Here is a 22,169-nt window from a genome sequence, read left to right as displayed (position 1 = left end):
AACGGGCGGTGCGGGAGGGAACGGGCGGTGCGGGAGGGAACGGGCGGTGCGGGAGGGAACGGGCGGTGCGGGAGGGAACGGGCGATGCAAAAGCTGGCTGCAAATCCATGATGGATACTCCTAGAAAATGGGGAATCTGGGGGATGCAACTCGTGGCATTATAAGGAGTAGCAGACCTGCAATTACATCGACTTCAGCCAAGAGCATCTTGATAATAAAAGGAAAAAACATCAAACCTACAAGAGCAACAGTTTAATTCAGAGATGACAAAAAAACTTTTATTCTTACCCCAACTTCTAATTTTGGTAATGTAAACATTCCTACCCCCAAAATCCCAAAAAGCAAGGCCCTTATTTTTAAATGGAAAATGTTCATATGAAATGCAGAGAGGCAGTTTTAGATTGGAGGGAAGGAAAGAACAAATACCCTCAGTTTTCCACTATGAACCCTTCTGGGTTGGTATTTCCCCATGTGTCCTCCCATCATTTTAGCCAAACTCTCGGCTCAGTTTGAACCAGAACATGAATTCCCTTCTCCACCAAAATATTCCCTAAGCGCACCCCACATGTGCAGTGGACTCATAGGCCCAGAACCAAAAATGAGGTGTCATCCTCCAGTCCCAGCACCTGTCCTGCACTCTGAGGCAGCACTGCTGCTGCACTGGTGCTGCTGCTGCTTGCAGGGTTTTGGGGGCTGTTCCTGCACTGTCCCCCTCCCAATCAAGCTGCTCACACCATGGAGCCCCCAGGGCTGCAGCCCAGCCCAGCAGAGCTTTGCTGGCACTCGCAGTGGAGCCACGTTTCCACTCTCACACGTGTCCCTGTGGCTCTGCCACTCATCTCTCCTCCAGAAGGCAGGGGCCTTTGCAGCCTGCAAAGCCCCAAAACTCCCACTGAGTACAAGAAAACCCCCTGCCTAAGAAAATAAATGTGTTCTGTGCTCTCTCTGAGCTACCCACAGCAAAGCAAATATGGGCACAGTTGGCTGCCACCATGGCTTTGTTCCTTAAAAACATGTCATTTCAGTCAAACCTCTCCTGGCACATGTGGCTGTCATTAGATAGAGGGGAGAGACACTCTCTGTCTGACTCCTGCTCGTAGCACTGCCAGCACTACACTCTGCATTGCACAGGAATCACGCTGCTTCCACAGTAGGAGAGCTTGGAAACGCTGTCCCCAGGAAGGTGCAGTGCTCAGGGCACCAAACTACCTGCACCAGGTGCCCCCTGACAGCACCAAACAACTGCAGAGAGAGGCAGGCAGGAGGCAGCAGCTGCAGGTCCTGCCAGCTCAGTGCCCAGCCTCAGCCAGCGTGGTGACCAGGACAGTGACAGTGACCCAGACAAGCCTCTCCGTTTGCAGATGCCAGAGGCGCAGTTTGCCCTGTCTTGGCTGAGTTTGGGGATCTTGTGGGTGAAGAGTTTCTGGGTGCAGACTGGGCAGTGCTTGCAGACACTCACTGAGGACTGATTACCTGAAGTGAGTTATAAAGGCTGAACCCAAAAGGCAATGAAAAAGTCACAGGTCAGAGGAGGAGCTGGGACAATCCCCTGATTTGGAGCCACCTCAGGGGCTGCCATCCAGGCAGTGCCAGCAGCAGGACCTGAGAAAAGGCCCTGGCAAGGCAGCCACAGGGTCTGCCTTGTGAAGCAGCAAACACTGCCTCAACACAAGGTCAGACATCATCCAGCTGACTCTATTCCCTCTCACTGCATCCCACCAGGTAAAACTTTCTCCTCATCCTCAAACAGACTGTCTGAGCTATCAGAGAAGAAATCCTCCAGTTCCTCCTGCCTCATCTTGGACTCCAGAGCACTGATGCGCTGCTTGAGCTTCATCTGGGCATCATTGTACTCAGCCAGGAGCCGGCCAAAGCGGGTGTGCAGTGTGTCCAGGTTCAAGGACACCCTGTCCAGCCTCTCCTCCATGCTCTTCCCTTCTGTGCTTTCCTCTTCAGCTGACTCATCCAGCAGCCCTTCCTTGATTAGGATCTCCCTGCCACGCTCCTCCAAGATCCTTTTGGCATCAGGGTACTCTGTGACTGCTTCCATGAGATCTTCCTTTGACAGGCAGAAGAGATCAGAGTAGCCCAAGCTGAGGATGTTGGCTGTGCGCCTGTTGCCCATTTTGCTCCCTTTGATGTTGAGGATGCTGATCTCACCAAAGCAGCCCCCTGCAGTGAGCAAAGCATACTGTGTCATCCCATCATCCGCCACCACGGCCAGCTTGCCCTCCTTGATGATGTACATCTCCTTCCCGATGTCCCCTTTCCGGCACACGTAATCCCCCGGGCTGAACACCTGGGGGCGAAGCTTCAGCACCAGCTCCACCAGCAGCCCTGCCTCGCAGTTCTGGAAAATCCTCACCTTCTTCAGTGTCTCCAGGTGAACGTTGATGGCAATCTCTGCCCTTAACTTATCAGGGAGGTTCTTGAGGACCTCCCGTTCATCTACTGCCTTCTTGTTGGTCCACAGGTAATCGAACCACTTGATGACTTTGGTTTCCAAGTCCTTGCTCACCTTGCGGAACTGCATGTAGTGTTTGACGGCGTCGATTTTGGCCTGGAACTCCGCCCTGGTGGCGTTCATGTTGGATATCATGGACCCCACGTTGCCCACGATGGTGGCAAAGATGAGGACGCCGATGAGGAAATCGAAGATCACAAAGAGATACTCTTCATCCCGCACAGGGGGAGGGGTCTCCCCGATGGTGGTCAGGGTCAGCGTGGACCAGTAAAGACAGTAGACGTACTCCCGGGTCAGATACCCGTACTCAGGGTCTGTGACATTGGGATAGACCCAGCTGTCCTCTCCGAAGCCTATGGCCTTGGAGATGGCATAGTAAATGCAGGCATTCCAGTGGATGATGACCAGGATGTAAAGAACCAAGTTGCAGATGCGGAAGATGTTGGGGTGGCTGGTTCTGGTCTCGGTCCTGTCGAAGAACTCAAACATGCGGGAGAAGCGCAGCAGCCTGTTGAAACGCAGCTCAGGGCAGTGCAATCCCACCAAAAAATAGGCCAGGTCTGTGGGCAGGGTGGAGAGAACATCCAGCTTGAACTGGAGCATGTGGATGTAGTTATCCCGTAATTTCTTTGGGTCCTTAACCAGGAGGCCCTGTTCCAAGAATCCTAAAGAGGAGCAAATTACAGGATTATCTTGGTTTGACTTTTCTGAGGGTGTTGTGAGCACCTGAGCAATAATCTATGGTATGCCATAGATTTGTGTGCATAAATACACAGGGTCACCCAAATATTACCAGTTCCTGCTCTGCTCAGTTTGCTATCACTCAAGGCCTTCATCTGGCAAAAGCCACCCTAAGATATAACTCAGGGATTTAGTCTTTAGCCATGAAGAAAAAGGAGCACAAAGGTTTCCATCCTCCAGATCATGAATTATTGCAGTTCTGTCAGCAAACGTACAGCCAAGTGCTGCCTTCCGAGAACATTAAATTCTACCATTTTTCCATGCAGATAATTCATTAGCTGAACTGATGCAAAATCAGAGATACAGACCTTCAACTATGCCCGAATACTAATAGTAATGCAGGTAATTTTGTACAATTATTCAAAGGTGAAGTTGAAAGCTGGGATGATTAATCTTTCATATTGAAACTTGCTCTATTTCTCAGATCTTCTAATTAGATTCTTTCTCTGGAGACTGCTTCGCACTAGTGAACGCCAAGGTAGGCAAAACTCTCCTTCTAATGGAACTGTGGATTAGGCCTGTCCCTTGCAGCTCATCTCCACTTTTAAGGGATTAAAGGAAAGCCAGGATGCTGCTCCTGCTCACCTGTGTGCAGGCGGATCACTGTGTCCCCGAGATACAGAGCATCTGAGATGTAATCTAACACCAGCCACAGCACAAAATAGGTCTTTTGCAGGTTAGTGAAGCAAGCCCTGGAGGAAGGTCATCAAACAGGCTGTGAGACCACAAATCCCCACAACTTCTCTAATTATTACAGCTGATCCTGAAGCACCCAACTCTGCAACAGAGTTTGGCCACTGGGCAATCCTCTTCTAGGAATTAAAACTCCCTGCTCTGAAAAATCTGCCCTCCCTTGATGTAGGTAAGTAACATCTTGAAACCACCTCCAAAATGACCCTGAAACCATGGCCCTTTCTAGCTGACAGCTGCAATTCACCACTGTGAATTCACAGTGATAATGGAGAGTCTCTTTCCTTCCAGTGCCCACCAGCCCCAGCACCACCAGCATCAGTCTGATCCTGGCTGAGCCACAACAAACAGGTGATCAGGAGGGTCAGAGCAGGCAGGAACCCCACAAGCTCCCAGCTCACCTGGCTATGAGCAAGCACCAGTTGTAGAGGACAGGAGCTGCAATCACAGCCAGCCAGTGGTAATACCAGTCCCCTGCAGGGTCTACCACGAAGAACTGCCATTTCCTCCTGGAAGCAGAGAGAAAAGTCAGAGCTGGCAGTGTATGTGGGCAACAGGATTGGAATGAACAATCTGAATCACATCCTCCATGCCTTACACCACACTGCCTCAACCAGAGCTGCAGCTTGTGTGCCTGTCTGACATCAAAATGAATCCCAGCACTATTTGAGTTCCTTTATCCCTAAAACTGAGCTGAGAATGCAGCAGAAGAAGAAACTGTGGGATGGTAAGGCAAAGCAGGTGGCCCATATGACACAGCACCCCAGTGGCACAGCCAGGAACAGATGTATGGAAGAGCGTGATCAGAAAAGTTCTCGTGACGTGACATGACATTGCCTCTCCCAGGTGAGGTAGGGACCAGTGCCAGGCAGATCTGAAGGTTAACTGGAGCAGGAAGGAAAGTGTGCTGCAGATGAGTGGCAGCACCAGGAGGGGCTACCCAAGCCCCAGAGCAGTGGCCCCGGGGGCAGCTGGCATGGCAGGGCTGCCTCCTGTGTCTCCTGCAGTCTGCACAGCCCGGCCTCCAGCCTTTGAACTGCTCCCAAGTGTTTGATCCTGCTCGTCCTGGGACTTTGAGATAAGAAGTGTGTGCTCCAGTTGCCAGATTCACTGGAGAAGCAGGGGAAGAGAAACTCTGTGGCTGGACTGATAGGTTTACAGCTTCTGCAGCCTGGTGGGGCAAAACACCCTCTCCCTCCTTCCTTCCTTCCTTCCCTCCCAGCTTTTGAACAAGCAAAACTCCCTCAGTGATAGGAAAATAAACAACCCACTTGCCAACAGATTCCCCATGCCCGCCCCATCATTTCCGGCAGCTTCAAAGGCAGAACCTCTGCCTGGATGTCTCCTTTCCCTGGAGCAGGCAGTGCCTGGAGTGTGGGGACTGGCACTTGGCACAAAGCCAGCCCCAGTCCCTCATGTTCACTCTCTGTGCACCCACAGACAAGTAATGGTCCAGCCTCCCCATTAAAAGGGTTTATTCTTTAACCAGAAAGTGTGACTTGAACTTTTTTTTTTTTTTTGAGAGAGGGACTCTGCTCCCTAGGACATCCAGCACTGCCACAGGGGAAGCTCTGACTCACCTGCAGTCAGCCCAGAGAGTTGTAGCATCCACAACCACTAATAACATCAATAATGCTGTTAATGATGTTGGTAATTTCAGCTTTAAATCACCAGTGCTGCCATGACAGGTGGCCAGAATCACTGATACTACAATGACAGCAGAATCAGGGTGGGAAAAACAGGGCTCTGAGTTAACCCAGGAAGAAGGAATAATCATCTGCCTCTTCCCAAAGGCTTTGCACTCAGGTTTGGAGCTGTGGAGCCTGTCACAGCCATGAGTAGCAGCTCACATGTGGGATTACCAGACTTGGGGCTCTTCATACCTGTGCAGCTGAGGACCTGGAAAACCCCAGAAGTTCCCACTGCATCCCCAGAACCCACTGGCACTGGGCAGCCCTTCCACAGAACACTTCAGCTCCTTCTAGTCATGAACAAGCTCTCCTTAACCCCATAGGGCAGAACAGGATTTTCTTCCATTACTAGTAAAGTGCCAGATACAAGGCTCAGATTATTTTTCTCCTACAGAAAACAATTATTTCTTGGTGTTTTAATTACCATGTATAATGGTAGGGTCCAGAGTAGTCTGTGAGCTTTGCCCTCTAATTAGCCAGCAGAAGAAAAGCCAGGTTATTGCTTCTCACCAGGAGTGTGAGCTGAGGAGATGAAAGGGCTGGATTTGAAAGAGCCTTTTCAGAAAGCTGCTCTTTGTAGGGGCACAGACAGCAAACACTCCCTTCATCCTGCAGATGATGAATGAGACTGGCAAATCCCACAGGTTTGTGGCTCCTGGGTGGGATGTAGTGGTTGCTGGGTGGAGTCCTGCATCCCTTGGTTGTGTCCAGCCCCTCCTATGCACAAGCTGCAGGTGCATCTTATTACAGACCCAGGGCTGGCTCCAAAAACAACCCTAGTGTGGGACTGGTATGAAATTGAGGAGGTCTGATGTGTTTCCCACCAGGGATGGACCAGGAGGGAGAAGACCCCATTGCTGAGGGACAGGCCAAGTCTTTTCCATAGGGACAGACCACCAGGTCCCGTGTGTCAGCAAAACAGCCCTGCCAGGCTGGCTGCCACAACAGGGGCTGGAGAAGGCAGGAGGGACCCTTCCCACCACTCCATCCCACTTCTTTCCTTCCCATCCCCATCACCATCCCCATGGGGAGCCCCTGAGCTCCACGCACAGCTGAACCCCAGCCAAGGAAAAGGACCCTACTTTTTGTTTAACTTCTCAGTCTCCTCATCCTCAAGTTCATCACCAGCACCTGCAGGCACTGTCAGGAGCTCAGGGCCCTGAAAACGCTCCAGGAAGGGGTCTGGCCTCTGCTGCTCCTCGTGCAGGCTCTTGTTGGCCCAGTCCCTGAGCACCAGCACCAGCCGGACTATCCTGGACAGGGGAGAGAGGCAGAGCCAGGAGTTGGAAACAGAGCAAGGACAAAGCAAAAGCTTCAGAGCCATCAGGGGAGCTACAACTGAGAAGAAAACTCTTGCAGTTCCCTCTCAAGCACTACAATTTCTTTTTGACCCCATTTAGTGATGATGTGGGACCAAAATTATACAAGTAATAGAGACCACCCTGATAGAGTTCCACAATTCTACCCCAGTCCTGCTGTCATTCCCACAGGAGTATGAGGAATCTGTAAGTGACTGAGGCAGAGGGAGGCTGCCTGCAGGGAAAGGAGCCTCTGAGCCCAGTGTGGGTGAAGCCATCCCCTACCAAAACCCTCTCCATGGACACTGAGGCACAAAGAGCAGCATTCACCAACACTCATCCCTGCATCCCATTAATTCCATACAGCAGAAGGGGATCCTGGCCCCACAGAAGGCCCCAGTGTCAAGGCCAGGCACAGAAGGCTCACCCCATGCCAGTGGCACACACAGGTACCTGGCCAAGGCTCCCTGGCCTCGGAAAGCGTGGTCAGCCCCCTGCTCCCCATCCAGGCTGGCTCCTCTCTGCAGCTCTGAGGTGGTGTCATCCTGGGCTGAACGGGTCCTGCAGTGGGGAAAACGGGGGATCACATCCACACTGTGCCACCATGGCACTGCCACAGCCAGGCACACTGCAGCAAGCTGGCAGCAGAGATTGGGCATCACAGCCCTGCCCATGCCACAGCCCCCTGAACCAAAGCAGGACCAGCCTGACCTGCTGGTGCTGAGCCCTGTCCCCTCCGTGTCCCCCCGGGGCTGGGGTGGGCAGGGCTGGTGGTTGGCTGGGGAACTGTGCAGACCATTGCTCTCCACTGGCATCTTCAGTGTGAGGAGACCACGGGCACACACCCAGGGACCTGCAAAAAAGCACAAAACAGCCACAAGAAAACACGTGCAGGACACATCACGTGATTTGAACACAGAAATCCAGCACAGCATGGGAAGAGAGGGTCAAATACCACGGCATGGGCTACACCATGATTCCCATGACTCCACGAGGAGTCCTGAAGGGTGCTTTGTTCTCTCCCAGAGATCTCACAACTGCCTGGGTCCATAAAAGATGCTCTCCTCATCGTTCAGACTCCTCATCCATTGCCAGAGTAACACCTCATTTTCCTTCTCTTCCCTGGTTTTGCCTACCTCTCCTTTGCCTTTCCTACTCTCCTTGCCTTCTGTTCCTGGCCTTGCTTGCCCTTCCCCTTCCCATTGTGTACTCCTCCTTTTCCCTGCCCTCCCTTGCCTTTCCCAGTCCAACCTCTCCTTTACCTTGCTTGCTTTCCCCCTCCTTGCCTTGCCTTTTCTTGCCTTGTCCTTCCTACCCCTCCCCTCCCTTGCCTTCCTTGCCTACTCCTCCTCCTTTGCTCCGTGTTGCCTTGCCTAGCCTTTCTGTGCCCTGCCTTGTCTTTTCTACCCTCCCTTGCCTTGCCTTTCCCTGTCCAACTCCTCCTTTACCATGCTTGCTTTCCCCTCTCTTGCCTTGCCTTGACTTGCCTTGACCTTACTAACCCTCCCTTGCCCTGGGTTGCCTTGCCCGGCCTTCCTGTGCCTTGCCTTGTCTTTTTTACCCTCCCTTGCCTTGCCTTTTCCACCCTCCCTTTTCTTTTCTACCCCTGCCTTGCCTCCCCACCCCTCCCTTGCCTTTCCTTTCCTTGCCTACTCCTCCCTTTCCTACGTCCCCCCTTCTTCCCTTATTTCCCCCACTCCTGCCTTGCCCTGCCTGTCCCTCCTTTCCACACCTCCCTGGGCCACCGCTGCCACCACCGAGAAGCCACCAGCGTCCACTTACGAGCCCGGCGTCCCCCGCAGCCTTGAGCGCTGTGCTGCTGCCTCAGGCGGGCTGGCAGGGCTGGCTGGGGAGCATCCCTGCTCCGGGAGCTTCTCGGGCTTCCTCCGGAGCTTTTCGAACACCAAGCCAGGGCAGAACAAGTGGAGGTGCCCCTCGGTGGCAGCGGGGACAGTGCACACAGCCCTGTGTCTGTCACCGCCCTGCTCGTCCCCTGAGCACCCTCCATGCCCTGAGCAGCTCCTCCAGGGGAGCTGACACTGGCAGCAGCCAGCCTTGTGTCTGGGGATGAAAGGGGAGGAGGGAAATGTGTTGCTCGGGGATGCTCCATTTCCCTACGCACGTGTTCCCTTCTCCCCCCACCCGTCACCTCCTCTGGGCTGGAGGGACCCCAGGAACTGCAGGACAGTGCCCAGCTGGAGATCACAGCCATCCTGAGCAGCTCTGTGCCCAGTAACCCCTGAGTCCTCATTGTGCACCCAGGGACAGGCACAGCCAGCACTCCCAGGTGGGCTCAGGTCCTGCCACACCAGGAGATGCACCTGGATTGCACCAAAGGTCTGCTCCCACTCCCCTCCCAGCCTCCTGCCCTAGGGAAAAGCAAAGATGGTGATTATTTCCCTACTTCAGAGGCTGTGCCACAGCTACTGTAGGATGGAAAACTGGAAAAAGTAGAGACATTTTAACACCCTCACATCCACTTACCTCTTCTGCTGGCAGAGCAGGGGACCAGAAGTGCTACTCTGGAGTCCCATCAGAGAGAGCTGCAGAGTTTGAAGGTGATCATGGAATGCACCTTTCACCAATTTCTGCCCTCCTATTTTGCTCAGAAAGTCATTCTAATGCCAAAAAATCTGCATGCCCAAGGCAATAAGGAAGAGGTCAGTTTTTATCCTCTCCCTCCAGGGTGTAACCATTTGCAGTGGCTGAGGCTGGATCCATTCCTGACGGGCACATGGAGTCCTGCACCTTGTGCAGGGCTGATCTGAAAGCACCAGCACCAGGAGTCTCTTTCATCTTTGCTATCAAAGGTTTACCTTTTACTTTCCCCTTCAAAGCCCTAAATTTCACTTTTTCTGATCTCACTGAGCACCCAGGCAGCAGGGAGAGTCCAAAGGAAGAAACAGAATTTCTCATTTGGCAGGGGCTGTGGTTCCTGGGTGAGCACCCAGCAGCACAGGATGTCACCCTGCTCTTGTCCCCACATCACAGACTCCAGGTGACAGCTCACCTGTCAGCAACAATCTGGCAGCAACGTGTCCCCCTTCCAACTCTCTTTTTGCTCCCTGCCTGCAGCTGCAGCTGTTCCAAAAGGAACATGGGAACTCCAGGAGCTGCTCCCTTGAGCACCATCGTGCACAAAACACTTTATTTGCTGTGCAAGTCGTTGTGGCAGTGGCCCTTGGGGACACTCAGCCCTGCCACGTGTGCTGCCTTGGGACAAAGCAGTGAGGAGGAGGAGGTAAGGAAGAGAAAAAAGGAAATAAAAGCATCAGACTCCAACAAGGACAGCATTAACCAGAAGCTCTTCTCCTCAAGATTCCCCCTCAGCCAGGGCAGCTGGGGCTGAGACACCCATGAGCAGGTCACAGTCCTGCTGCCAAGGGAATAAACCTTACCTGTTCCCACTTGCTGGGACATCAGGATCAGACTCCACAGAAAAAAAAAAAAAAACATGTCCAGAACACACAGAGTTTATTAAAATATGCATTTTGTGATCAGTGTTTCCAGATTTACACCAGAATTTATGCCTTACATAGAAGTCATATCTTCTACAAGCTGCCAGTAACTAGCCCATGAGAATCATCCAGTTTGACCACCTCTCCTCCAAACACCCTCAAGCCACACTTTGAATGTGGTGTCCCCTCCCAAAGTCATCCCTTCTCACCCTAAATACAGCTTAAAATAAACCCCAAACACAAGCTTCCTCCAAAACACATTACCACCTCTCAAAGGAGAGAAACCAGACAATTTACATCATTTCCCGGCACCACTCACACCCTCTCATACGTAACAGTTGTGTAAGGTCCTCTGGTGACCCCGACCCCATCCCTGGGCCACAAGCCCCAGGAGTCACCCACCCTGCACAACACCCCTGCCACAGCACAGCACATCGAGCCCACCACACCAGCCTGGCTCTCATCTGCAATAAATCCCAGTGCTCTGCTCAGCTCAGCAATCAGCCACAGGTTCAGACCTGCAATTACTTTGGGACAGTTATTTATTAGTCACTGTCCAGCTGCCAGATTTACAGTCACGGACGCTTGATGCGGTGTCAAACAGAAAACACTCGAGCACTGATGTCTGTAAATAAGCTGTTGGGACATCTGGATGACATGTAGATCCAGCTATAATTAGGTACAGGTGACACAGAGAGGTCCTGTTAAGCCTTGCCAAAACCTGCCCCCAGGGCCTGCATGCACAACTCCAGCAGATGTGCTGGATGAGCCACCAAAAACATCTCAAAGTCACCTCAGAATCAAGTGTTACTAAACTCTAGAGAAGGAAAAAAGGAGAAAAGCTGTTGAACTGAGCTTGTTTATGGCTAAAGAGCATCTGGGTCAGGAATTTCCCTCACCCATGTTCTTGCACCATTACTGAAGTTGCAGCTTGGCAGCAAGACCTGGGAGAGACACTCCCCCACTCCCCCCTCTGCCACTGGATAAGCCCAGATGTCAGCAAGGCTCTTACAGTCACTTTGGACCTGAACATCTGCAAATCTGCTGTGGCTGCAGGGATGGGAGCTCCTGGCCCCTCCAGCTCTATTCCTGCAGGAGGGGCTGTGGCACAGGAGACCTGGCAGTACCACCTCCACCAAAGAGCTGCTGCACAAGGAAAGAAAACCCAGCAGAAGTTTAGAAACACTCAGCCACGCTACAGAAGATGAGGAATTGACCACAGCAATCGGCTGAGAACTTTTATGGGGTCAGAGTTGAGACCTCCAAGGTGGGATGTGGCCAGGGGACCGGGCCCACCACAGGCTATGACAGGATCCCAGGATCCCAGGTCCACAAACACCCAACACCTCGGGTTTGCATCTCCTCTGGCAGCCTGGGAGCAACTGCACAGAACAGACACCTCCTGTGTCAGCCACCAAGTTATTGGGAGACCTCAGGTCTTGGCAGCAGCTTCTCACACCTTCACTGTCATCAAGGTGTGAAGGGAACAGATTCCTGAGGGCCCACAGTGTGAAAAGCAGTCCTAGTCAAGAAAAAAAGAGTTTCACTGCTGGCAAATACATGAGAAATGCTCCTCTGCCTGCCCTCACCCACTCTGCCAGGGTGAGCAGGGGGGATTGGCCAGGGGCTGTCATCTTCTAAGCCAGAGCCACGTGTTGAAGAGGCAAGCAGAGATCATCAGAGAGTACAGCAGGGCCTCCTTCTGCCTCCAGGCATGGCACTGCTCCTCCAGCACACGCAGCCTCCCCGAGATCCTCACCAGCTGCAAGGGAAGAAGGGGGGCACTGTCACTGTTGGATCCCACAAACCTGGGAAGTTTGAGCTTTCTGTGCTTTCTGGCTCTGCCCCCTGGAGAACACTGCTTTTGACCTGAGGCCTTGCAGAAGGCTTCCAAATTTGAGTGATGGAGTTAAAATCATGGGTGTGTAGTTAAATAGAAGTGTGTGCTTTCACATGGTGAAGGGTTTTAAATTTGAGGTTTTTGTAATATAGTAATAGGTATGGGACAAGATGGAGAATTTGGGGTGGTGTCTCTTTCAATGCTCATCTGCCTTCTTCTTCATGGTTTCAGGCAGTAGTTTCTGGTTGGACAGTTAGTGCTGCACTGAGAGTCACTGGAATTTGGTTATTGGGTTAAAAGTATAAATAATATAGGTATTATTTCTCTATTGGATGTTCAGCTTTAAGAGACCTTGTAGGAGCTGAATCTCTCTCCATTTTGCTCACTGCTAGCTGGTGGCTAGAAGTGTTGCTGAACTTTCTGTACTTTAGATAAGATTTAATAAACAACCAAGCCCGAACATGAGAAAATCTGTTTCCTTCGTGTGTTTTTTAAATCCTGGTTCTGAGTGAAGACAGAACAGACTCCAGACAAACCATTAATTACGTGGTGCAAACACCACCACTGTTACATGGCAGCACCCCAGAAGCGTGGGACAGCATGGGATGGAAAGATGGGAGCTGCTGCCTCCTTCAGGTCCTCCTTTTCTAAAGCAGCAGCTACCTTCGTGTGGGAGGAGTGGCAGCAGCACCTCAGGTCTGCAGCAGATGCTTCAGGAAAAGATTCTTCCCATCAGAGAGCATCTGAGCCCCTCTCACTGCCTCCAGAGGGGCCTGGCTGTGTCCTCCTAGCCCCTTGGGGCAGGAGCTCGATGGATCAACACACATGAAAGTCCTCTCCTGTAAGGTAGGACCAGTTTGACAGCACCAGCCCACCAGGACTGAGCACCTGCCCCCTGGAGCCTCCTCACCCACCCCGTGGCTTCCCCAGAAAACATTTTCAGCCTTCACCCTCATCTCACCTGCCTTCTCATCACTGCCACCTCTGTCACCCCAGCCTCCTCCAAGGCGCTCTCTGCAGCTGGGATGGGCTCCTGGGCGCTGGGAAAGGAAAGCAGAGATGCAGGTGGGTAAGCACTGCTCGTGGGGTGCAGCTGACCCCCCACAAATGCAGCGCTGCCACGGGGAGCTGAGCCATGCAGGGAGTGTGTCCCAGGCTGTGCTGCACCAGGAGAGAGCAAACAGCACCTGCACAGCATCCACTCATCTCTTCCTAACCCCCATCATGCACATTGCTGCCCCTCCAGCATGCACCCAAAGTGGCCAGGACAAACAGACAGCACATGCCAAGACAGGTGCAAACATATGCTTGTATTTCTTTAGAGGTGCAGCAGAGAGAAAACATATCCACTAAGCACCCATTCTCTGTAGTCCCAGGAAATCACTGAGGGCTGGATAAAACATCTTTAGAGCCAGTCAGGTAAACAGGCATCACAGGACCAATGCTGAAATGGAGGGGTGATCACATTTACATCAGCAGGTGAGGAAGCTGCCATCAGCTGGAAGGAACTATCCCTATTTGCTCTCGTAGCAAATTTTACCTGCAATTTGAAAGATAAACTAGCAACCCCAATGTTCATCACTTTCTTCTCTCCCTGGAAACACAGGGCTCCCCACTGGAATGAGCTGGTGCATGACAGAGGCAGCACAGCCACTGATCCCCAGAGCAGTCCCTGGAGGCACAGCCTCACTGCAGGGTCCACACCACTGAGTCACAAAATAAAGTAGATCCACAGTGAGAAAAATATCAATTCCTGTCATCACAGGCTAGCCCAAAATCAGCTATTATATAACCAAACCTCCCCTGTGCACACCAATAACTCACACAGGCACTCACTGATCCCATAGGGCTTAACAAGCACCTAACCCCACTCCTTGGAGACCCTGGGGAGGAGAGGGTATTTATCCCTGTTTGTAACATGATGCTGATCTCGCTGAAGACAAGCCAGAAGAGCATGTGGAGATTCACAGAATCCCTTTCTGAAACTCCATTTGTGAGATAATGCCTCCATAAAATGTAGCTGCAGTGTAAAATGACAGTCACAACGGAAAGAAAATGCAATTTTCCCCAGTAGATAACCATGAAAAAAGGACACATCCTGCAGCTTTTGAGTCAAAATCCCAGTTGATACAGGTGAACACCCTTTAAAGCAGAGACTAGAAATTGCCTTCTGGTGGCTCATACCCTTCAATAGGTCACTGTCAGCCAGGTATTCCAGTGTCTGTCTGAGGCCAGACTTGACTAAAATTTCGGGACAAACAAGTCAGCACAGGTTTTTTGTTTATTTTACTGTTGCATAGGAGTACAAAGCTGTCATATTGAAGGGATGTCTGCATCTAAAGGGATATAAATTACTAAGAAGAGGTGTTTGAGGGTGGCTGGTTTCAAAAGGAGATCAAGGCCTGGGGAGAAGCCCCAGAGTCATCCCATTGCTGCATTACAGCAGCTCTGCAGGCTACCATGGCCTCAATGACCTCCACTGCTGAAGGGGGGAAGGAGAAGGTCTTTTGTAGCCACTAACCAAATCTCTTGGTCATTAAGATATTAAAATGATGTTTGAAGGCAGCCTCAGCCTACAGTCTTTAAGAGCAGAGACATCACTTTGGATCATCAGCAAGCAGCAGCCAGCTGGGGAGGGAAGGCAGGACATGCCACTGATGATGGATGCTGGTTCTCCTCCCTTTCTGCCTGGAGGCTTTGCTCAAGGAGAATGAGAGGTATTTAGATGTTCCTCCAGGTGCTCAGCAGCCTTAGAGCAGTGGGGACACCTTAAGGCTGCAAGGATGTCTTTGAACGAAGAGAATTTACCGACGTGGCATAGATAAGGGTGGTGGAGATGGTTCCTCCAGCACATCTGAAGGGATTGAGGCCACTGCACACCTGCTCCAGGGAGCACAAAGGGACACCACAGCCCGGCCAGGGGCACAAGAGTGCAGCCAACTCATGGAAAGGCTAATGAAGAGTGACCAAGAGACAGCCAAAGGTAATGGGAGCCTGCAGGAGAGGATGAGTCAGGGACAGCACCTGGGTCAGGCTTTCTGCTCTGGATTTTGATCCCCTTCACACATCCCTCTCCAACAAGCTATGAAAGCATACAGAAAAATCAGTCCTTGCCTAGCAGCAAAGACCCAGCAATGCCACAGCAGCACTCAGGCCTGCCCAGGGGACTGGTGTTAAGCTGAGCAGCAGACTCAAGCCTGGCTGGGTTAGTGAGGTGCACCAAGGCCTGGCACCCAGAGCTGGCACACAGGACAGCTGAGAAAGAAAGTCCAAGGCAGCCATGCAGAACCACCCTGCGGCCCACAGCTTACAGAGCTCCTGCCTGGCTTCTGCCTCAGCAAGGCACAGGCCAGGCCTGGCAGAGTGACAGAGAGCTGGCTCAGGACAAGCCAAAGTCACCTGGACTGTGCTGGGTCTCGCAGAGAGTCCTGGACACGGTGGAAGAGCACCTGGCCCAGGAGGTACATGGTCTGGAAGATGTTCTGCATGGAGTAGATCCTGCCTGCCTCTGTGAGGAAGGGGAGTGGGACACTGGGAGCAGGCAGGGGACACGAGTCTGGCCTGGGTGCACACAGAATCACGCATGTTACCCCCTGGTCTCACACAACAGGGTACAGCCTGGCATTAGGCACTGCCCCTCATCCCTTCAGCAGCTCCAGGCAACTCTGGGCAATGCCCCTGGCACCCAGACCCCGATGGCATCAGCTGGGAGAACCCTCTCCAGCAGCCCTCAGACTCAGAGGCAGCCACCCGATTCCTCCAAAGCTAACCATGGCTGTGTGCCATGCTGCTCTCCTGCCACCCAGAACAGCTCTGGACTTAAGTGGGACAGTAGTCCCTGCTCCAAGATTAGCTCAGAGACAATTTCCCCACTGCAGAGACTCCAGAGTGGGAGCAACACAGCTGCCTGCAAAGCTGCCCAGCACAAACACCTCTGGCACCAAAGGCCATGTTCTTCTCATGGATGAGCAGGACTTGCATTGCTCTGATTTGGATCCCCCATGTCCCTCTCAGGACACCAACATCAGAGAGATTCACAACAGCCCAGTGAGAGGAGATGCTACTCCCAACCCGCCCTGGGTGACTCTGGACCCATGCTCACCCCTCGTGCTGCTGTCCTGGGTTGTGCAAGGCCAGCTGGGCACAGTCACTCATGGTCCTGTCCCTCCGTGACCTGGTGCTGTGATGGCCCTGTGGGAATCAAACACAAGCACGTTAGCACAGAGCTGAGGCCAGCCTGGTGCCCTGTGTGGGCTGTGGGGCCAGGGGTGCACTAGCACTCAGTGGTGGGGAGAGCACTACAGGAGCCCCAAGCTGGTGACCTGATGCTGGTGCAGGTGGGGACAATGCTCAGAGCAGACAGAGGGTCCCCAGCACAAGCCTGCTGATCTGAACTCTAGCCAGATCAAAACCTAAACCTAACCCATCCAGAATCAGCTCTCGAATTTCAGAGAGTTTAAGCACTTGAAGAGGCAGAACAGCAGCTCCAGCAGCCAAACCAAGTCTTTGCCTGCCCATGCCTGGGACCTCTCTTTGAAATCAGAGTCTCACACAAGGGTTAAAATCTGCTTTTGGCTCTGACCCCAGATTCCTTTACACTGCTGTGATGAACCAACTCTACCTCATACTTCATCAAGAAGAAAAAGAGGTTGAAAAAGGACTTCAAAAGTAGCAGCAGCAGCCAGTGGTGGGACTGCACCTACCTTAGCCGATCCCCTGCCCACAAAATGCAGCAGGAGCTGTGGCTGAATCCAGGTCCCAGCACACAGGTGTGCACTGGTTCTGGGTCAGAAAGAGATCCCTCCATCCCTATCCCCTCACTCCTAGGGCCTCCTGGAAGATGAATCCTGGCTTGGAGCGATAAACAGCCATCTGGGGAACCCCAAATTTGGGACGGTTTCCATTCCCCACCCCAGGCACCCCCGTCCCTGCCCCTACAGTACCGATCGCTTGCGTCGCTGTGCGCTGGCTCTGCTGGCTGAGGGCAGCAAAGGGACGTCCCCAGAGGGGTCTGGGGACACATGCACCACCACAGAGGGGACCTTCCTTGGCTGGGTCAGCACGACTGGCCTCAAACTGGTGTCTGATATCTCTACAGAAAGGAGAGAGGGAAGAATTAAGCCAACCTGAGTGGCCTCAGGAGAGGGAAAAGAGATGCACCCTATGTGGAGAGTCAAGCCTGTGTTTAGTGCCAGATGAACAAACACTATGCCTGGGATTTTTGGACAGCCCAGAGAGGCAGAGCCACTGCTTCAGGACAACCAGGTTTCAGAGCTGTTCGTAAAACAGGGCCAAATGTCCTGCATCCCAAAGCAGGGACCCTACCAAAGGCCAAGAGGGACCTGGAAGAGACATGGAGGGAGATGGCTCCACATTTTGCTCCTCACCTGTTGGAATTAAGCCCCCCCAGACTTCTTTGCTGACCTATGCCCACCTCTTCCCGAGCCATCTACCATCCTGCCCTACATTCCTGAAGAAAAGTGCCTGCATTACCTGCCCCCATCCTCTCCTCCAGCAAAGCAAATGAAAGGTGGGTTTATAAAGGGGTCCTACTCGCTAGGATGTTGTAGTGCCCCACCAACCCCCAGCCACACACCAAAAGACAACCCAGGGCTCTACCTGCCAGAGAAATCCTATCAGGGATGTGCATCCGAAAGGAGGCAGGGACATCCTCTGTCCCTGTCCTCCTGTCCCCAGGGCTGCAGCTCTCTGCCACCTTCAGCCTGTTGGGAACCTGCATCCTTTGGTTGATGGCTTCTGTGAAGAGCAGGTCACAGCGCACCCGGTTCAGGTCCAGTCCCCAAAGCGGCCACATCCTTGCAGATGTCCTCAGATGTCCTGGGGGGGTTTCACAAAGAGGGGAAGAAAGCTGCAAAGTGGCAACAGGAGCAGCACTTCCAAAAGTGACAACAGGGACAGCTCTTCTTGCACCTGTACAGGGGCAACACTATGTGCTATAAGAGTTAAAATACAGGCAGCAACAACCCAAAAGGCAGATACTGCAGGATTTGTCTGGGAGAAGGGGATGTCCCACAGTGCCCTGGCAGGACAAGGTGTCCTGGGAGCCACGTATGAGCTTAGCACCCACTGCCTCAACTGATAGCAGGAAAAGGGCTCAGTACACAGCTCAGTGTAGCCTAAAAACCAGAGAAAAAAAATTATTTTCCATCAAGAAGTAGCATTTTTTGGAGGGCCTGGGATCACATTCTTGTGTTCATATACATATTTGAGGAAAAAATGAGGTATTCTAAAAGCAAAACACACTTTTTGGTGATGGGCTTCCAGGTTACCACAGGAAAGGCTTTGGTGCTCAATTTTTCTCCACACACACACGTTCACTGCAGTATCCCCAGGGCCATACCCCATTTCCCCCATGATCCTACACTCCTTGGGTGACCCACATCCAGCCAAGGATGGACTTTGCCCTGAGCAGAGCTGCCAGATGCTGAACCACCCTCCCAGAGGGGAAGGAAAAATCACACATCCCCTTCCTCAGATTGGAGCAGAGCCCCCAGCTCAGCTTTCTCCCAGTTGGGGACCAGCACCAAGGAGGGGACACAGCCCCAGCTCTCACTGCTCCTGGGAGCAGCTGACAGCAGGACCAGGACATGGGACACAGACACTACCTGCGGCTTTGCAGCTCTCAGGACACACAACGGCCCCGTGCCTCAGTTTCCCTTTTGCCAAGTCCCAAGGTTTCAAGAAGTGTTTTGGGGCCACAATGTCCCAAGACTTTCACTGAGCCACACAAGCAGAGGGCATTCAATGTACACCATTGGGAGAGAAGCCTCAAAAGTCACCTTCCTGCCTCCCAGCATGTGCACTCTTTATTCCTTCCCAAAAAGCTGCAGCTGAGGAGAAAACCCCAAAAAGCAAGAGGTTCTGAGGCTGGAAGACCCCAGCCTAATCCCAGTGCTGCCCAGGCACTCCAAACATGCATGCACAGCACCCCTGAACCCTCCTTGCTGGCACCTTTTGATCTCACCATGCCCAAAAAGGCCCTTCTTTGCTTCTAGGAAAAAATCTCCACCCTAAGAGGGGTGAGCAGCAGCCAGGGCTGCCCACCACTCCCCTCACTGCAGCTCCTTGGGGCACTTTGGACCCCTCACTTTCCCCAGCTCCCTGCAACCCTTTAGGATTTCACCCAGGGAAAACCCTTTAGGATTTTTCACCCATGAGCAGAAGGAAATCCCTGGGGAAGGATCACAGACCTTTTCCCTGCAGCTGCCAGGCCTTGGCACTCTGGGTACAGGAGGGTGGCAGAACCAGCTCTGCACCTGCCACAACCAGCACTTCCAGTGATTGTTCACCTCGTGGATTCCCTGCTCCCCTGCCATTAAAAACCTTTTAATTACACAGAAATCTCAGCATCAGCAGAGATTCCCTGCTTCCAGCCTTGCAGACACTGCCTTGCTGTCCCTGCATTGGGTCTGTCCTGGAGGCACTGCTGGGGACACGGTGGGAGCCCCACACCAACCCCACCACCCTGCCCAGCCCCAGCCCTTGGGTCTCTCACACACAGACACTCCTGCCTCTCCCAAAACCCCAAAGAAAATGGATTTTTGCAGGCACCCCCTACTCGGAAACAGAACAGTAATTCCTGGGATGGTCCCAAAATCTGTCAGTCCCACAGGAGAAACCTGCAGCAGACCCCCAGCCAGGGTACACAGCCATGGAGAGCACCAGGTTTCTCCTTCACATTTTTGGTGCTTCAGAGGAGCAAACACCCTGTGTTGTATTCTCAGGCTGCTCTCTGGGAAACTAGCATACATTAATAGCAGTAAATCTGGAGAGGGCAGATCTGTTCATTTTCTAATCACCTGTGAAACCACTGCAGCTCCCAAAGAACAGAGGGATGAGAGGGGGTGAGAAGCAGGCTCTGAGACTAAGCTATTAAGAAAGGGAATAAAAAAATCATCTGTCAGAAGTCATAAGAACAAAATGTTTAAGTGGCTGGATTTCCTCCTTTAACTTTCTTTAGGGCTTTCTGGAGCTCTTGCCAAGCACCCCCAGTCGACTGGAGAGGCTCAGCCTCTGCTTTGGCACTTCTCCTTGGATTTGCAGTGACGGGGAATTTCCGGCTCACTAAGCCGAGTAGGTTTAAGTCCTGCAAGCCAGGAAAACCTGCCCTGGGGAGGGGAAACTCCACAACCTCCCTCTCTCTGTCCCTCTCCAGCCCAGGCCACCTCAAACAAGGCAGGCTGGAGACCAGCCTGGTCCAGCACACCTGTCTTGGGGTGATTCTATGATGCTTCCCTTTTCCTCAAAATTATTCAAACCTACTCTAAACTAAAAACAAAAAAAACACCCAAAACTCACACCTATAACCCACCAAACTTAACCTAAACCACAGTATTTCCCAACACCAAAAAACTAAAAACTAAATAAACCAAACTACAACCCGCAAAAAAACTCTTCTAAATCTATCATCTCTTCAAAACAACAAAAATTTACTGTTTAATATTATTCATTTTTATACTAAAAAATACTTTACCTATTAAATAAACAATTTTTTCTCTCCAAAAAAAATATTTTCCCAAAACCAATTTAAAAAAAATAAATACATAAATCTATTTCCTTTAAATATCCCATTCAAAAATTTCCTCCCAAATTTACCCTAAACCAAAGCAACACCCCGTTCACCTCTGGGGGTTAGGGAGCTGGCAGGAGGAATGAGTTTGCTCCCAGCTCTGCCTCGGGGATGTGCCTTGTCCCAGCAGAGAGGGGACACCGGGAGGGAAGGAGTTCCTCACCCGGGATGGGGATGTGCCTTGTCCCAGCAGAGAGGGGACATCGGGAGAGAAGGGGTTCGTCACCCAGCTCGAGGTGAGCCTTGTCCCTGCAGAGAGGGGACACCGGGAGGGATGGGGTTCCTCACCCGGGATGGCTGCGGGCACGCCGGGCGCTGATCCCCGGGGGGCTGGGGGGACACACGGGAGGGGACCCGGCCGGGGAAGGCACAGGGGGGTCCCGGTCCCTCCCGGTGGGGCCATCCCGGCCCTGCCCCGCGGCCCGCAGAGCTCCGGACAAGGGGACACTGCAGGACGGGGGAGGGACACTTACTTTTTATCGCAGACACACGCAACTTGCCGGACCTGTAAACAGCCGCGCCCGCTGCCGGGACGGGGCGGTGCCAGCGGGTCAGCCCGGCCCCTCCGGTAATTAGGCCGGCCCCTGGTAATGAGCCCGGCCCCACGGTAATGAGCCCGGCCCCCCGATAATTAGCCCGGCCCTCTGGTAAAGAGCCAGGTCACCCGGTAACCAGCCCGGCGCCTGTGTAATGAGCCCAGACCCCCCGGTAATTAGCCTTGCCCCACGGTGTCCAGCCCTTGTCCCGATGTCCAGCCCTGCCCCCGGTGTCCAGCCCTTTTCTCGGTGTCCAGCCCTGCCCCCGGTGTCCAGCCTTTTTCCCGGTGTCCAGCCCTTGTCCCGGTGTCCAGCCTCTCCCTCCTCTTTTAAAGCCGCAGCCAGTAATTAACGCGTTGTGACTCCCCCGGAAGCCCTCCTGTCCCCAGCCCTGCTGGAACACAGGGATTGCTCTCTCCAGGTGCAGAACCAAATCCAGGACCTTCCCCGTGTCCCCATCCCCGGGATGTTTGCGGGCAAATCCTGCAGCCCCCGGGCCGCCCTGTGCCGGAGCTAATCTCTGCCCCTCCGCAGAGATAAAATGATCCCTTTGGGATTAACGGCAGTTTTAAACACTTCTGAATGGGGACGGGGTCCAAGACCTGACCGTAAAATCTGGGTTTGAAAGGACTTAAAATAAATCCCCCGCTGCCCTAGTCTTGCTATTTAAAGGGGATTATCTAAGGGGTTTAGGAGCACACAGAGGACAGCAGGACAACCTGTGCACCTCAATCCCCTCAAAGACCCTCAGAAAACCTTTCTGCATCTCACCTGCTGGCAGCTCGGGGCTCGCAGGACACCCTTCAGATTTTTCAGAAGCACCACATGCCCAGGTGAAGTTCAAGGCTCCAGTTGAATTTA

At 52.7% G+C, this 22,169-nt stretch overlaps 2 protein-coding genes across 4 annotated transcripts; both read right to left on the bottom strand.

Moving 5' to 3' along the window:
* Positions 1-274: 274 nt before the first annotated feature.
* Positions 275-8,435, bottom strand: CNGA2 (cyclic nucleotide gated channel subunit alpha 2). The gene is made up of 6 exons (XM_088172938.1): positions 7,596-8,435; positions 7,338-7,445; positions 6,669-6,839; positions 4,297-4,404; positions 3,791-3,897; positions 275-3,129 (listed from the first exon to the last, which is right to left on the bottom strand). The coding sequence occupies exons 1-6, from the start codon at positions 7,817-7,819 to the stop codon at positions 1,706-1,708; spliced, it is 2,142 nt and encodes a 713-aa protein (XP_088029064.1). The 5' UTR covers positions 7,820-8,435; the 3' UTR covers positions 275-1,705.
* A 1,906-nt stretch (positions 8,436-10,341) lies between these two features.
* Positions 10,342-22,142, bottom strand: LOC106853759 (mitochondrial fission factor homolog A-like). 3 transcript variants are annotated; one of them, XM_088172940.1, is made up of 8 exons: positions 21,246-21,305; positions 19,394-19,512; positions 17,802-18,020; positions 17,126-17,274; positions 16,285-16,373; positions 15,582-15,743; positions 13,144-13,222; positions 10,342-12,104 (listed from the first exon to the last, which is right to left on the bottom strand). In XM_088172940.1, exons 3-8 carry the CDS (start codon positions 17,995-17,997, stop codon positions 11,973-11,975), a joined length of 807 nt encoding a protein of 268 aa, XP_088029066.1. In that variant the 5' UTR covers positions 17,998-18,020; positions 19,394-19,512; positions 21,246-21,305; the 3' UTR covers positions 10,342-11,972. The 3 variants fall into 3 exon arrangements, with proteins under 3 accessions (XP_088029066.1, XP_014732698.1, XP_088029065.1); XM_014877212.2 differs by lacking the exon at positions 19,394-19,512 and having other exon boundaries at positions 21,246-22,142; XM_088172939.1 differs by lacking the exon at positions 19,394-19,512 and having other exon boundaries at positions 17,802-18,113; positions 21,246-21,329.
* Between the last annotated feature and the right edge of the window lie 27 nt (positions 22,143-22,169).

The sequence above is a fragment of the Sturnus vulgaris genome, chromosome 14 (genome assembly GCF_052056855.1).
Source record: "Sturnus vulgaris isolate bStuVul1 chromosome 14, bStuVul1.hap1, whole genome shotgun sequence".
NCBI lineage: Eukaryota > Metazoa > Chordata > Aves > Passeriformes > Sturnidae > Sturnus > Sturnus vulgaris.
This window is presented reverse-complemented; position numbering and strand designations above follow the sequence as displayed.